The sequence below is a fragment of the Humulus lupulus genome, chromosome 9, assembly GCF_963169125.1.
Source record: "Humulus lupulus chromosome 9, drHumLupu1.1, whole genome shotgun sequence".
Classification (NCBI taxonomy): Eukaryota; Viridiplantae; Streptophyta; class Magnoliopsida; order Rosales; family Cannabaceae; genus Humulus; species Humulus lupulus.
In genome coordinates this window covers 26,542,330-26,559,341 of record NC_084801.1, presented here as the reverse complement: position 1 = coordinate 26,559,341, position 17,012 = coordinate 26,542,330, and the positions used below count along the sequence as shown (strand labels likewise).

The following is a 17,012-nucleotide window of genomic DNA, read 5'->3' as shown; positions in this document are numbered from 1 at the left end:
TCAGTGTGACTAACATAATCTCTGTGCTCTTTCGGATGCACCGGCTGCCACACAACTCATTACAGGTGACTGAGGCACTCGTTGGGGTGATTACCCAAGATCTAGACTCATTTCGATTCACCGAGATAGGGTTTTGGTCAGGAGTGCCGAGTTGGACTCGCTCGGATTGTCTCACGCATTAGTGTGACTAACATCATCTCGGTGCTCTTTCGGATGCACCGACTGCAATGCAACTCATTATGGGGGACCAAGGGACTCGTTGGGGTGATTACCCAAGATCTGGACTCATTTCGATTCCCCAAGATAGGGGTTCAGGTCAGGAGTGCCGAGCTGGACTCGCTCGGATTGTCTCACGCATTAGTGTGACTAACATCGTCCCGGTGCTCTTTTGGATGCACCGACAGCCACGAAACTCAATACGGGTGACCGAGGGACTCGTTGGGGTGATTACCCAAGATCTGGACTCGTTTTGATTCACCGAGACAGGGGTTCGGGTCAGGAGTGCCGAGCTAGACTTGCTCGGATGCACTCACGCATCAGTGTGACTAGTCATCATGCACCTATCCTATTTAAGCTAGTGAAAGGATCACTTATCTATAAGCCCAGTGACCCTATCGTCACGTGGCTGTTGGGAACGAAACCCACCTTAGTGACTGTATCACTGTCACTCTTCTATATTGGGCTAAAAGCCCTGGATGATTATTATGATCATTGGTTGATGTGTTATACTCAACATTACGTGAACTCATTTGCCTGCTTGAATATGGCTATATCTGCTAGGGGTGTGCCTTATGATTTGATGACATGTTATAACTGTTCATGAGCATATTAAGTTTTCTTGCTGGGCTTCGGCTCATGGGTGCTATGTGGTGCAGGTAAAGGCAAAAGAAAGCTGGACCATCCTTGAGTTGGAGAGATTAGGCTATGATGTGTACATATGCAGCTGCTCGATCACCACAGCCGAGGTTTGAAGAAGAACTAGGGTTAAACCCTGTTTTTCCGCCTAGATCGGCTGGTTGTAAATATTTTCTTGTAATAGACCTTTAAATTATATTTTTATGATCCCAATGTATATAATAAACGTTCTAATGATACGTTACATCTTGACCAAAAATTTTAATCTCTAAACCGCTAATCATACTTAGTTACACGATTTTGGCCAAATGACTCGATTAGCGAGTTTAGCACTGTTTACAAGGCACACTGTAACGGTCCCTGGAGTTTAGGGCGTTACAACCGACTTCCATGCAAATCATTACGGGTGACCGAGGCACTCGTTAGGGTGATTACACAAGATCTAGACTATTTTAGATTCACCGAGACACACGTTCGGGTCAGGAGTACCGAGCTAGACTCGTTCGGATGCACCTAGTCCCGCATTAGTGTGATTAACACTGTCTCAATGCTTTTTTGGATGCACCGACTTCCATGAAAATCATTACGGGTGATCGAGGCACTCGTTAGGGTGATTACACATGATTTGGACTCGTTTCGATTCACCGAGACACGGGTTCGGGTCAAAAGTCTGGCGCTGGATTCGCTCGGATGCACCGAGTTGCGCATTAGTGTGATTAACACCGTCTCGGGGCTATTTCGGGTGCACCGACTTCCATGCAAATCATTACGAGTGACCAAGGAACTAGTTAGGGTGATTATGTAACGACCCGGATTTTCAAGACTCGATAATGCGGAAATATAAATGTTTTCATTTAACAAAATGTCTCAAAAACCCATAGAAAAAAAAACTTTTTAAAAAGTCGTATGGCCATACTTAACATTTAGTTACAAACATGTTTTACAAAGATTAGAGTGAGCCTAGTTTAGGAAAATTACACAACATTTCCAAAAATAAAAAGGCTTCCCAAAAGGTCGGTCCACATGTACATTTGCAAGGAAGACTCCAGCGCTCACTGCTCTGCCCTGCCCTTGCCCTTACCTACAACATGAAACAACTAGGTAAGCGAAAACGCTTAGTAAGATCAACTTTCAAACAAAGCAGATAGAGAAATAGGGATCCGGACCCATCCGGACCCTACACAATCAATTTCAAGAATGCTAAAGCATCCTGGCAAACTTATGGTCATGCCTGATAACCAAGGATAGATTAATTCCTATCTAGATAAAAATCCTGCACTCAGAAAATCCCAGAACAAGCAGATATATTATATCACAACTATATCTTACCAACAATTATATCCCTACACTCAGAAAATCCCAGAGCAAGCAGATATATTATATCACAACTATATCTTATCAACAAATATATCCCTGCACTCAGAAAATCCCAGAGCAAGCAGATATATTATATCACATCATAATTCGAGACCAACGCTCGACAATTTCCAACAATTCATGCGTAACGCGCCCTCCAACATAATTGCTAATCTGTAAAAGAGAACCGAGTCCCCACACTAAGATCTAGCCAATAAATATTCTCATCAAGGGTAACTATCGTGTTACCTAGGGCATCGCTACTTATTCAAGAGTGTAATCCAATTTACACGGTTTTACGGAGACTTCTATGTTAATCAGTGGTGCTGGTGAGCAGTTGCCCCTAGGGTGTTCAGCCTCACTCAATCTTGGCAACCCCTAGTGTCTCTAGGCACTCTCACTGAATGGCCAATATTCACGGCTGCTATCCGGGAATAACTTATCAGAGCACTTGCTCGGATTCTAACCGTCCAATGATTAAGTAAGCATGAGGGCCCCTAGGTCCCATTTATCTTGGCGCCCCTAGGTTTAACCAGCTTATCCTCATCTCATGGCCACTCGTCGCGGTAATGAACCGGACATAAATAAAATCAAGCAGTGTGATGGGGATCAACCGTCTAGGATATGACGGACTTCTACCGTTCATATTTTCTAAATCAGCACTCACTAGACTAACGTCTCTAAGCAACTTTCTATGACAGCCTATATATATGCATGTATCCCTATACTAACATACCAGACAATAATCATTTCATGTTGCAGCCATACAATATAAGTTGACTTACTTGGAGTCCTTAGCGTTCAGCAGGTTTTCACCCTCCAACGTTCAGTCCAGTTACGCTTAGCCAATACTGTAGTTATCCATACAGTATACTCGGATTAATTATGGCACTAATAATTCATTATTATTATTTTGGGCAGTTTAGTCATTTTAATAAAAGTCATTTGTAAGGATTTATAATCCTTATTTGGTTTTAAACCTATTAAGGAAAGTCATACAAAATATTTGAGACTAAACCCTAAGTCTCGGGGAGACCTATCCTAAGGTCTCGATACCTAGGCTCCGGTATCACAATGGTATTTCCCCACAACCCGCTAAAAATCTTATTCTTTCAAGGTATCACTATTAACCTGCACTTTCGACTAGTCGGTTAAAATATGTAAGATTTTAGCCGGTATTATATCCAGAAAATACAAATAAATTCCTTAATCATTTTTAAAGAAAATAAACTCTTTAAATTTTCCTTTTATTTTTCTTAAGGTTTTAATATCTAAAAACCGTTTTAAGAAAATTGCCTAATTTGTCTTAATTAGGAAAACCGTTATAAATTTCTCATCTTGACTAATTAATTTTCCAAAAGCAATTAATCAATTTTTACTTACTAGAAAAATAATTCATTTAATTATTTTCTCAAAATATAGGGTTTTAAACCCTCTTTTAATTTATTAACTATTAATAAATTAAATCTCTTATTTTTAGAAAGAATAAAAACTCCTTAATAAAAATAATTCATTTAAACTCAAAGGGTAAATTTTAGTGAAAATATGATTTCAAGACTTACCATTTTATATCTTGAAATAAACAAAATTTTACTTTTTACCTTATGTTCCAAAATCTCATTTTTACATTAAGTGTGAAAAACCTATTTTTCACATTTTTAACTACATACTTCGTTAGTTCATAACTTCAAATTTACTTACCCAATTATTACCAAAATTTCCCAATTCCATTTTTGTTATGCCATTTAGGTCTTTGAAAAATCTTAAGTCAAAATGAGCATTTTTGATTGGTGAAATCATTTTCCAACAATGAGGTAAAAATGACCTTATTTTCAAGTCCTTATTTTTCCCAAACTTTGACAGTTAATAACTTTCAAACCGTTCAATATTTTCTTACCAAATTTTACAGTGGAATAATAGGTTATTCCAGTAATATGTCCACAAAATTTTAGAAAAAACTGGGTTCATTTTCCCTATACAGTGGCTGTCCAAACTTGGTTCCTAAAATAAGAATACGGAAAAACAGTTTTTTACCTAAACTTTGAAATAGCATAACTTACTCATTTCTAAACATTATTTTGTGTTTCAAAAGCTCAATTTTATGTACTCAATCTCAACAACATCACAGTACAATTAAATTTTACAAAACCAATATACAGTGGCTGCTTGACCCCTTGGAAGTCACAGCTCAAAACATGTTTTGTTTTAGGGTATCCTACAAAACCCTTGTGGGTTTTGGTTCCCATTTTCAAAAATCAATACATATGCATCATAAAAATTATTAAACAACTACCATAACCTTATTACATCACCAACAAGAAACTTTAAGCATTAGATATACAAAATAATGCTTAAAACTAAAAACCCTACAACAAAATCATCAAAAGTAAATTGTTACCTCTTTGGTGTTCTTGCTTACGGTTTGGACCTTCCTATTAGCTTTGTCTCCTCCAAAACCTTTCAAAAACCCTAACCAACTTCCCCCAACAACATAGTTAATTAGCTATTTGAAACTCTAAGCTTAAAACTTTACAAAAGCCTAGATTAGTGAAGGTTTACCTTAGGGAAAATACTTCCTAGGCCAAGACTTAGCCTCCAAGTTTTCCTTGGTGTTCTTGAGGTTGAATATTGAGAGAACACATTGAATGGTCTTAAAAAAATCAGATGAGTGAATGAGAGAGGGTGGTGTGGTCGGTTGGGGAGGGATGGAAGAGTTATATACTATCTAATTTATCTCAAAAACACTCAAGTGTTTTCCTCCCACTTGCCCACTTGACTTCTTAATTAAATGGGATTTAAATTTTATAAAAATTTGGGTTCACACCACTCTAAAACACCACATGGCCGGCCACCCTATGCCATATATGATCATTTCATTTTTTTTTATAAAGGTTTCATAAGAAGAAAAGTCCAAATTGGCTTTTGACACCTTTTTTCACTCTTATTAAGTTTTAATCACCAAATTTAACCTAAGGTCCATTCATGGAATAAAATTCCCCATTTCGATAAAATTAGGCATTTAACACAAAATGCCCTAACATTTCCATTTTCTTTTAGGTTTATTATTTTTGACCAAACTTTAACTTTTATGAATGTATTTTATGCCCAAAATATAATTGCTATGATTTTTCATTTTATTTTCCTAGATTTTTACCCGATCAGGGTTTTTGTGTCGGTCCAGGACCGAAAGTCTCATCTTGACTTTTAAAATCACAAAATTCATATTTTGGCTAGCAATAACTCATGGAATACTTACAAACAAAATATAATATTATTTAAAATAATATTCTTAACCCGGGGGAAAAATCCCAACCCGAGTCGTTTAAAGGTACCCAAAAACGTAGGACGTTACAGATTACACAAGAATTGTACTCGTTTCGATTCACCGAGACACGCGTTCGGGTCAGAAGTCTGGCGCTGGAATCGTTCGGATTCACCGAGTCATGCATTAGTGTGATTAACACCCTTTCAGCGCTCTTTCGGGTTCACTGACTTCCATGCAAATCGTTACGGGTGACCGATGCACTCGTTAGGGTGATTACACAAGATATGGACTCGTTTCGATTCACCGAGACACGCGTTCGAGTCAGGAGTACCGAGCTAGACTCGTTCGGATGCACCGAGTCACGCATTAGTGTGATTTACACCCTTTCGACGCTCTTTCGGGTGCACCAACTTCCATGCAAATCATTACGAGAGACTAAGGCACTCGTTAGGGTGATTACTCAAGATATGGACTCGTCTCGATTCACTGAGACACGGGTTCGGGTCAGGAGTCTCGTGCTGGACTTGCTCGAATGCACCGAGTCACGCATTAGTGTGATTAACACTGTCTCGATGCTCTTTCGGATGCACGTCTTCCATGCAAATCATTACGGGTGACCGAGGCACTCGTTAGGGTGATTACGCAAGATATGGACTCATTTTGATTCACTGAGACACACGTTCGGGTCAGGACTACCAAGCTAGACTCGTTCGGATGCATCGAGTCATGATATGAGAAGGGGAAAATACTATTTTGGCCCTTGTATTTTTCCCGAATACGCGATCGACCCCTGTGTTTTGTTAAATGACAATTCGAATCATGTGTTTTATAAAATTGATCAAAATAGTACCATAGACCCGATTTTGGTCAAAATATTTTCAATTATACGATCAATTCTCGGGTCTTTAGTGATGTGATGAGTTCAAAGAAGCGGAGAAAGTGGTCGAAGAGCTGAGAATGAAATATTGTATTTGAATTTTTTTACTAAAATTGGGTATAAGGTGCTATTTTGATCAATTTTATAAAACATAAAGTCTGAATTGTCATTTAAAAAAACACAGAGGCCGATCGCGTATTTGGGAAAAACACAATGGCCAAACTTGTATTTTCCCTATGAAAAATAATTAATACTTGTTATTTATAAAAAAAAATTGGAACTATTAAAAAAAATATATTGTAATGGGTAATGTGAAAATGCGGTAAATTGAAAATTTGGAAAACAAAAGGGCGGGCCTTATAAAATTTCAACTCACACTAAAAAATGTAAAACTTCTCCCTAAATATCAATTTTCTCATTCATTTTTTATATCACCTGAAACATTCTCTATTCATAGCTCCTCCCTCCTCCCTCTCTTGATCTCTCCTCTTCTCCATAACTGCTGTAACGCCCTAATTACCCCAAAACAGTTACGGTGAACCAGAAATTTGACTCAATGCCTGAGTCCTTTGGTTAAAAATGTGATCTAAGTGTTATTAACATGTTAAGGTGAAAACCAGTAAAAAGGAAATGATATGTTTTATTGATACATAAAACTGTTCATGGGCCCACAAGAACATTTACAAGTTATTTACAACTCAAAAAGGTCATTACTGCCCCCAGGACGACCCATTGTAATACCACGGGACCTCCTGTCAGGACCTGGAACTGGGAAGGTATCAGGAACCTTCCTCTTCTGCTCACTAGGGCCAACACCCCTACCAGAACCCACAAATGGAGGAACTGTCCTCCTGAAATCCTTTCTGGCTGCACTGTCACGCCAGATCTTGGTCTCTGCACTCTCAGCTGTGAGTGCCTTCTCAACCACCTGTGCATAGGTAGTAACCCCTGCCACAGTGGTGATACGTACATCACGGGCTAATCTGGGCTGTAGCCCCTGAAGGAATCTCTCTCTCCTGGTCCCATCAGTGGGCACCAGTTCCTTGGCAAACTTTGCCAAACGGTCAAACTTTAAGGCATACTCAGTAACTGATAGACTCCCCTGAAGTAGCCTAATAAATTCCTTAGCTTTAGCTGCCCTGATAGCATCATTGTAATACTTTTCATTAAACAAGGTCTGAAACTCCTCCCAACTCAGGGCATTAATATTCTTGGTCTGGGTAATCACTTCCCACCAAATCCGGGCATCATCCCGAAACATATAGGTAGCATAGGCCACCCTCTCATTACCAGCTACCCTCATAAAGTCAAGGATAGTGGTAATCATACTCATCCATTGTTCTGCCTTGGCAGGATCTGCACTGCCCTAAAAAACAGGAGGTTGTTGCTTCCTGAACCTTTCATAAAGAGGTTCCCATTTGTTTCCAACCTCAGGCAGCTGCCCAACTACTGGCACTGACACAGAAGGTGCCTCTGAAACACTAACCACTACAGGCACTTGTTGCTGTCTCAGGAGACGAAGCTCCTCTCCTTGTTTCAACATTGTTTCCTGCAACTCATTAAACAACTGCTGCCAGTTTGCAGGAGCTGGCTGTGGAATCTGAGACTGGTCATTTTCCTGACCCTGACTGTTATTGTTATTCTGGCCCTGATCACTTTAGCCAGCTATAGTATCTGTCTGTTCTGGATTCATTCTTATCTAATACCTTGCTGAAACATTGATCAATACGACCAGTCAGGTAGTAATAACTAAACCTCTTGCCGCCTCACGGTCCAAGAACAAGCAGACAATTATCATATTCCACATTCATTCAACATTCACAAGCAGATACATGTTTATGGCATTCAACACTCAGCATGTATCACATAACAATTCATAATATTTCAGGGGCACAGGTTCAACACAGTGTCTCATGCACAGAGGTAAAGCATATGCACCACATTTCGGCAGTTATACACATAACTACATAAATAGTTACCAAACCATGAGTCGAGCTTGATTTCAGTGATGTGTGTACATGCCCAGCTAGTCTACAGGAACCTTAACCTTGGCATTACTCTGATACCAAGTTGTAATGCCCTGGTTACCCCAGAACAGTTACGGTGAACGGTGAACCGGAAATTTGACTCATTGCCTGAGTCATTTGGTTAAAAACTTGATCTAAGTGTTATTAACAGGTTAAGGTGAAAACCAGTAAACAGGAAATGATATGTTTTATTGATACATAAAACTGTTCATGGGCCCACAAGAACATTTACAAGTTATTTACAACTCAAAAAGGTCATTACTGTTCCAAAATTTCAAACCCCGCCGACCTAAGCGGCAAAAATAGGGTAAACCCCCTAGTTCCTCTGAGAACTCCTTGGCCGTGGTGGTCAAGCGGCCGCATATGTACACATCACCACCTAAGCTCTCCACTCAAGGCTAGGTGAGCTTTTCTTTTCCTTTACCTGCACCACATAGCACCCATGAGCCAAAGCCCAACAAGAAAACACAACATTGTATATAAACAATATCAAATGATTATCATTATAATCACACAGAGCTCATAGCTTTCAAACATGTGAGTGAATATCACTTGAGGTTCTAATAAACCATACTAAGTGTCAGACAAGCAAGTCACTAATTCAAATGGAAGAGTGGCTGCTAGGTAAGCCACTAGCCTTCAACAGGTTCTGGTAAACCATACTGAGTGACCGACAAGCAAGTCACTAATTCAAATGGAAGAGTGATTGCTAGGTAAGCCACTAGCCTTCAAGCGCTTATAATATTCATCGAACTTGAGGTCGGTCCGGCATTAATGCTCTTTGAGTCATTCAATGCAGAAAGTCAATTAGATCTAATCTTTATTGGCTTGCGTTGAACACGCTAAGGCCGTCCTGACTAATGAGTCAGCACAACGTGACCAGTGCCTAGTACCACTGCCGAACCTGTCTAATAAGTCACAACTTCACAGTTGATACTAGCACCTTTGCCAAATCTGACTAATGAGTCAGTACCATGCATAAGTGAGAAACATTTGCTAAGCATTCCACAATCAATTCATGTCCACATTTATACAACCAACATGCCTCATGAATAACCATGCATGTCACATCTGGGGTGCATTTTTCTTGCCTCTGATTCGAGCTAGAATGTACAAAAGAACGACCCTTGAGAACGGTTTAGCTTTTAGTCCTTTAGCGGTTACCTAATCATAAAACATTATAGGATACCATCAATAACATGATAATCAAGGGTTCTCAAACCAATATCTAGTCTCCAAGAGATCAATCCAAACTAATCCAAGTAGTAAGGACACTCCCAAGGCCTAAAACTAGGTTCCCGGGGTCAAAACGAGCAAACGGGGCGAAAACTGGGCAAGGGCTGCGGCCCTAGCACCTTGGGCCGCGGCCCCCAGAGTTCCCTGAGGCAAGGGCCGCGGCACCCTCCATCAAGGGCCGCGGCGCCCAACAGGCACAAAAACCCCACTTGCTTCTTCAAGGCAGGGACGCGATACCCCAAGAACAGGGCCGCGACCCTCAACTCTGGGCCATTCCAAAACACGTTTTTAACACTCCAAAGCCTCCAAAATCATACCTAAACATTCCCCAATCATCAAACACAAAGTTCCCAAGCTTCCCAATGCATCAAAGCCCTCAAAACCCAAGGTTCAAACGAATCGAAAACTCAACAATTCACAAAGTCCAATTCAAAGCTTAGAAACTTTAAAAACTCAAAACTTTAAACTTAGATTACTTTCGATTAAGTTGTTTTCTGTCAAATCCTTCGGTCAAGAAGCTTCTAATCTTTCCTAGGTTCGCTAGGCCTCGATCCTCGCTCGATTCTGACTCCTAGAACTCAAGATTTCTTCAAATATGCTTCGGGTGACAAAAATGAACTAACGAAGGAGAACGAGAGGTTTTCTTATCGTACGTTCTATCTGACAGCTACTTCAAGCTTAAGTAACCTCAAATAAAACCTAATGCTCGGGGTCTCGAAAATACCCCCGGGGACATTATAGTCAAAACTTCCAGAATTTCACCCTGATCTCAAATATTCCTAATTTATCATCAAATAAATATTTCTATTACCCCAAAATTGACCCCGTTATGAAAAAACTGCTAATCCACTAAAAATGACCGTCTCATGCCGAATAGCTCGAATATATCTCCATAATAATGGAATCTCATTCACAAATCACATCATGCACCCAATACACAAATTTACCCTCAATGGGCCAAATTATCAAAACAGCATCATATATCAAATGTGGACCCACATGCATGCATATATCATCATATTATAATATAATTCACATAAACATGCATAAATTTATTTAATGGCGTAATTAAACAATTACGGCCCTCCCGGCCTACTAAACCGCCACTAAACCTCATCGGAGAATTCGGGGCATTACAACTGCATCTTCTCTATCCAGCTCTCCTCTCTCTCTTGAAGGACGAAGAACACATCGCTCTCTCAGGCTCTTCCCTTTGCTGCTTAATTCTCTCTCACGTATCTGCTTCTCTTTGCTACTCACTCTCACTGCTGCTTCGGTTTGTTGGCCATACGCCTAGACCCACAGGAGGTGGTTTTTTTTCCTCTATTTTATATTCAAAATAGATATGATTTTTGGTTAGGGATATCGGATTTGTTATCAAATTGATGCTTAAACATTTAGTTTGGTTGTGTGTTCTCTTTAGTTTCGTTTGGATTAGTTCTGTTTTTTTCCCTCCATTTCAGTTTTAAAATAGATATGATCTTAGGCCATTGTTCCTGTTTTTCTTTGAGTCTATTTTAAGCCCCATTTGCTTTTGGAAAATCCAGTTGAGGCGCAAAGAAGAGAAGACTCTAGAGAAGAAATGCAACAACTTCAAGACAACATGCAGCCAACAAAAAAAATTATCATCTGTTTGTTTGTTTTCTTCGTGGGAACACCATTATTCCACAATAGCCAATTACACTACATCCAATTATTTAATTATATTTTAAATAAAATATAAAAACTTTCTAACTAAAGCAAATATTATATTCGTTGTTACATAATTAGAATGGAACTGCAATTCTCTCTTTAATGGTGATATATTTTCTCAAATAAAACTCTCTCTTTTCCTTTATACACCGAAAACTTGTCCCCATAATAGAGCTTGACAAAAAGAAAAAAGAAAAACAGCTGTCAAAACAAAACAATAAACAGAGACTCCCAAAGAATGCCTTCTACATCTTATAAACAATAAAAAAGTACACACAAAAAAAAATGATAGATTAATACCGAAAGGAAGTAACTGGAACACGACCACCCAAACCAAGTTGCACCCCATTACATCAATTCAACATCATCACTGAACACCTCCTTGTCCCAAGAAAACAAAATCCCAAGAAAGGTAAAAGAGCAAACCCCAAAACCCAGGGACTAAGATGAGAGAAGAGAGAGTATTCCTTGCTTTTTAAGTGGTGATCTGCTTGTGACTGAAGAGAAAGAGAGTATTCCTTACCCTTAAAAATAGATAAAAAAAAATCAGTACTTACCTCGGTAAATCAATATTGCTTATCCAACCACCAAAAAAAGTGGATATGATGTTTAAGACCAACCTATTTACTTCTAAACCACACAACAAAAACAGAAATTTTAAAAATTCACTTCATCCATAAGAACCTAAACTAATGAAGAAAAACACAACTTGCCGTAAACTTAAAGGGCCTTCCTTTTTCCATCCTCAGTATCCAAACCTTGAATTTCACTTACCCAACACTAAGAATCACAGGCCAAAAAGATACTGAACTGAAGAAAAAAAAACTAACTAGGAGAAGGAGAAGAACTGAAGTCGGCGAAGAACAACAGTCGAAATGCTTGATGTGTATAACTGGTTAGTGTGTGTTTGAGAAAATAGTATTTTTCTGAGGAAAACCCGGCTGGATGATTTAAGCCTGGGTAATATAAAAAAAAAAAAAGCAATGGTCATTTAGGCTACCCCTACTTTTAGCCTGGTGATTGTCATATGAGTATCAGTTTGGATTGCTCTTCCAAGACAAATCCTCACCCGTTCAATCTATTATTTAAAACCCATGGATATATGAACGGCCACGATGATGAAACGATACCCATCCCGCTTCCGTACCGGGCGGGACATAATCGGGGTCATATATATATATAATCCATATAATTACAGGTCACGTTTTATTTGGTGCGATAGAAATAAGACATAATACTTTGGACAGACATAATGCGTGAGCCTTGCCTATGTAGAAATCGAACTAGAGCTAAATATAAAGGAGTGCCAAGTCGAACTCTACATAGAAATATATGTAAATATGCTTTCAAAATTATCGTCCATAGTGGTACTACTATTTTTTCTTCCTTCATGGGCAACTTCATCAGCAAATTCAACATCTGAAAGCTTTATACTATGTGTCTCAATCAATTCTCAGCTTTCAGTTCCAGTCGTCACAACCCTTTTCACACCAAACAGTTCTTCATTCACTTCTGTTCTCGGATCTACAGTTAGTAATCTCAGGTTCTTAGAGCCCTCAGTTCCGAAACCCCTGTTCATTTTTACTCCCATCCATGATTCCCATGTCCAAGCAGCTGTGATTTGCTCAAAACAGCTAGGCCTTCATCTTAGAGTTCGTAGTGGAGGCCACGACTATGAAGGAGTTTCCTTCGTCTCCCAGATCGAAACTCCATTCATTGTCATAGATCTGATCAACCTTCGACTCGTCGATGTTGATGTTGAAGATAGCTCTGCATGGGTTCAAGCTGGCGCCACCATTGGAGAACTTTACTACAGAATTTCTCAGAAAAGCAAAGTCCATGGCTTCCCGGCCGGGATTTGTCCGAGTGTGGGAATCGGCGGGCACATAACTGGTGGAGCTTATGGTGCTATGATGAGAAAATATGGCCTGGCAGCAGATAATGTTATTGACGCTAGAATCGTGGATGGTAACGGTCAAATTCTTGATAGAGAAAAAATGGGAGAAGACTTGTTCTGGGCAATTAGTGGTGGTGGTGGAGGAAGCTTTGGAATCATTCTATGGTGGAAGATTAGGCTTGTACCGGTGCCTGAAACAGTGACACATTTTAAGATTGGAAAGACATTGGAACAAGGCGCCACGAAGCTCGTCTATAGGTGGCAGCAAGTTATGGATAAGCTTGATGAAGATCTCTTCATGAACGTTATTTTTAAGGTAACTAATTCAGGCAACAGTACTAATCAGAGAACACTCAGGATTAGTTACAATGCACTATTTCTTGGGGACTGTGATAGACTCCTTAAAGTTCTTGAAAAAGGTTTCCCTGAATTGGGTTTGGAGCGAGAGAATTGCATGGAAATGAGCTGGGTTGAATCAGTTTCTTACGAATACGCAGAAGGAAAGCCGGTCGAGAGCCTTCTCGAGGTGAAAACTACACCAAGAACACACTTCAAAGCCAAATCAGACTTTGTAACAGTTCCCATACCTGTAAAAGCCCTCGAGGGACTGTGGACAAGGATGTTGAAAGAAGGGAATCAAACTATGGTTTGGACTCCGTTTGGAGGAATGATGAGTAAGATTTCGGAATCGAAAATTCCATATCCTCATAGAAAGGGGGTCCTTTTCATGAGTCAGTATGTAATTAGCTGGGGAGATGGAGAAAAAGATCCAGAAAAGCACATTGATTGGATTAGGGAGTTGTATGAGTACATGACTCCTTATGTTTCCAACTCTCCAAGACAAGCTTATGTCAATTACAGAGATCTTGATTTGGGGATTAATAAGAAGAAGAACACCAACTTATTAACTTGGGCAAGTAGTGATCATTGGGGTGTAAAGTATTTCAAAAAGGATAACTTTAAGAGATTGGTGCAAGTAAAGAGCGAAGTTGACCCTGATAACTTTTTCAGACATGAACAGAGTATTCCACCTTTAAATTACTAGTGAAGTTGAGAAGATAATTATGAATTTTTCTCACTTGTATTTGATTACGCAACGTGTGTTGTGATTGCCTTGTTAATCATCATTGTTTTTATGTTAATTTTCTCACAAGCAGTGAATTTTTCCTTTTCTTTCTTATTCTATTCAACTTGTATATAAATAAAGAACTCATCAAATCTTCTATTTGTAAGATATCAAGATTTTATTTTATTTTAAATAAATATTTTTTAATAAAAACTCCTAACCAATATCATGACTCACCTTCAAGTATGCATTAGTTTCAAATATAATATTCTATCATTATATGTATCTATTTTAAATAATTCATCTCTTCTTCTATATAAAAAATGTGTAAGATTATAAAATTTCTTCGCTTTAGCATTTTGTTTTTTTAACTTTAATGAAATATTCTAAATATTTAATGAAATATTTTTTTAAAACTTACAATAAATATTTATTAATTATATCAATATAAATTAAAATATTATTATTATAGTTATACTAGACTAAATAGTTATTAAGTATATTAATACAAATTCAAATGTAAAATATCATTATTATAATAATATCTAATACAAAATCAAATTTTTAATAATTATATAAATATAAATTCAAATGTTATAAAATATTATTATTATAATAATATATAACATTTAGTATATAATCCTATTTTTTAAAAAAATTTGCTAGAAGAAATATTTAGTAATTATATTAATATAAATTCAAATATTTTAAAATATTATTATAATAATATTTAATACAAAACTTGATATTTAATAATTATATTAATATAAATTTACATGTTATAAAATATTATAATTATTGTTGACTCTTGTTTTGATCAACTGACACGGAGTCAAATGCTTGATGTGATAGAATGTACTGAAATAGATCTAATGGAAAGAATAGTAAACGACACAACAAATTATAGTGGTTCGGCCCCACGAATTGGTAATGACCTACGTCCACTTAAGCTATTATTGATATTGATTCTCAAAGGAGTGATCAAAGAACTAGGGTTCTCCAAGTTTCACAAGCCTTAGAGGGATGAATAATACAATCGAAAGATAATAGCTATAATTCTCTTGTAAAGCATAAACTCAGAATTAGCCAAAAGTCCATTCCATGAGCTATTTCTTCTCTATTTATAGGCTCAAGGAGGATTACATAAATTTGTTACAGATATTCTTTCCTAAATAATCGGATACTCAGGAATTATGGGAGATAATCTCGGATATGATTACAATTGCATAAGATCTTCTCAAAATATACGGAGTATATGACCAAGCTGGTCGTATATAAAATCCAAATGTTATGCCAGGGGAATCTCCCTGGTCGATGGTCGAACAGGACCTCTGCCAGGTGTCAACCACATGTTAAAAATGTTTGCCACAACATCCACGCCTGCTCTTTGGATAACATTTTCCCCCAAGTTTATTTATTGCGACCAGCAATAAGTAAACTTAAGAAAACAACCTTTCATATCCCCCACGAAATCTATCAGAGCCCTAGTGCGTTTTTTAAAACCGTGACTTAATCACATCTAATCAAGCCTTTTCAGTTTTCAAGAAACCACTCTGACGGCTGTTACACTCCCCCATCCTTCGAAAAAGGGAATTCATGATTACTCCTTTTTGTCACACCTCGGTTTCTATAAGTAACCCTCTCATTCACCTATTAACCTTTTACTCGCCATTTCCTGCCAAGAATTCTCAAGAACTCCATCCCAAAGCTCAGAACTTTGAAGGTCTCCCGTCATTTTGCTTAAGGGTTCTTTGTTTGCAAGCCCAAAGTCGTCCCGTTTCAGAATCTCCAACCTTCAGCCAGGTAAATTTCTTCGTCTTTTAAACTCTTTGAGATGCCATGCATACTGCTTTTGAGTTCTTAAACTTTTTGTGTTCTTGGGTAGATGTTTGTGAAGATTTTGCATATATCGTTTGATGCCTGATAGGGTAGTGTACTTTTGCTCTATATAAGTTAGGAATCAGTTTGATAGTCAGGATCATAGGTTTAGGGCGTAAAATCGACGTAAAAATTTGATTTTTAGGCTAGTTGAAAAACTGGGTTTTTCCTGCCCTTTTGGAGTTGAAAATGCTTCTTTTCATAAAACTTTTTACTTTCACTTTTTGATCTGTTTTTCAAACTGCTAGCGTAAAACTTAGTGTTTCGGTTAGAATGCTGCTGGTCGATAGACGCGAGCAACGTTATTCCAACTTTCAACATAAGCTCCCAGACTGTGCGTCTTATCTCCTCCTTTGTCTGTTTGCAGTTCATATGCAAGACCCGCGGGGAGGAGAAATACCCATCAACGACGATCTCTTAGTTCAACTGCTTGAAGATGAAGAACAACCTTCGACATTGATATCAGATATTCCTTTTTCTCGCTTTAACCTAAACATTTCCCCAGTTTTGACTCAAAATATGGCTCGTACCAAAACCAAAGCTCGAAAAAGAAAAACTTCGAACACTTCTCATCAGCCTACTGCTGATGCTCCCTCGACCAGTGGTCGAGACGAAAATGCCCCTGATCCAAATGTGCGAAGGCATGCCCGCCCTCGACACGCTACTCAGCCGGACGTCCAGTGGCATGTAGTTTCTGAAAGTAGGGTGACGATCAGAGTGATCGCCAACTACTTAAACAAATACAATCTGACAGGGGTGACCCTAGTCAAACCTAACCCAGACCAAAGGGCTAATTTTCCTGGAGGTGCCTACAGCGCCTGGTCGCGGTTTCATATTGAGGCAGGAGCCACTTTGCCTCTTCA

The 17,012-nt window shown here is 38.5% G+C and overlaps 1 protein-coding gene across 1 annotated transcript; it reads left to right on the top strand.

Moving 5' to 3' along the window:
* Window positions 1–12,466: 12,466 nt before the first annotated feature.
* LOC133801357 (monolignol oxidoreductase AtBBE-like 15) lies at window positions 12,467–14,385 on the top strand. Its single transcript, XM_062239546.1, has one exon. It carries the CDS (start codon window positions 12,649–12,651, stop codon window positions 14,248–14,250), a length of 1,602 nt encoding a protein of 533 aa, XP_062095530.1. The 5' UTR covers window positions 12,467–12,648; the 3' UTR covers window positions 14,251–14,385.
* The last annotated feature ends 2,627 nt before the right edge of the window (window positions 14,386–17,012 follow it).

Coding starts and splice junctions, on each gene's coding strand:
- LOC133801357 (XM_062239546.1), top strand. CDS start 12,649: ATGCTTTCAAAATTATCGTCCATAGTGGTACTACTATTTTTTCTTCCT.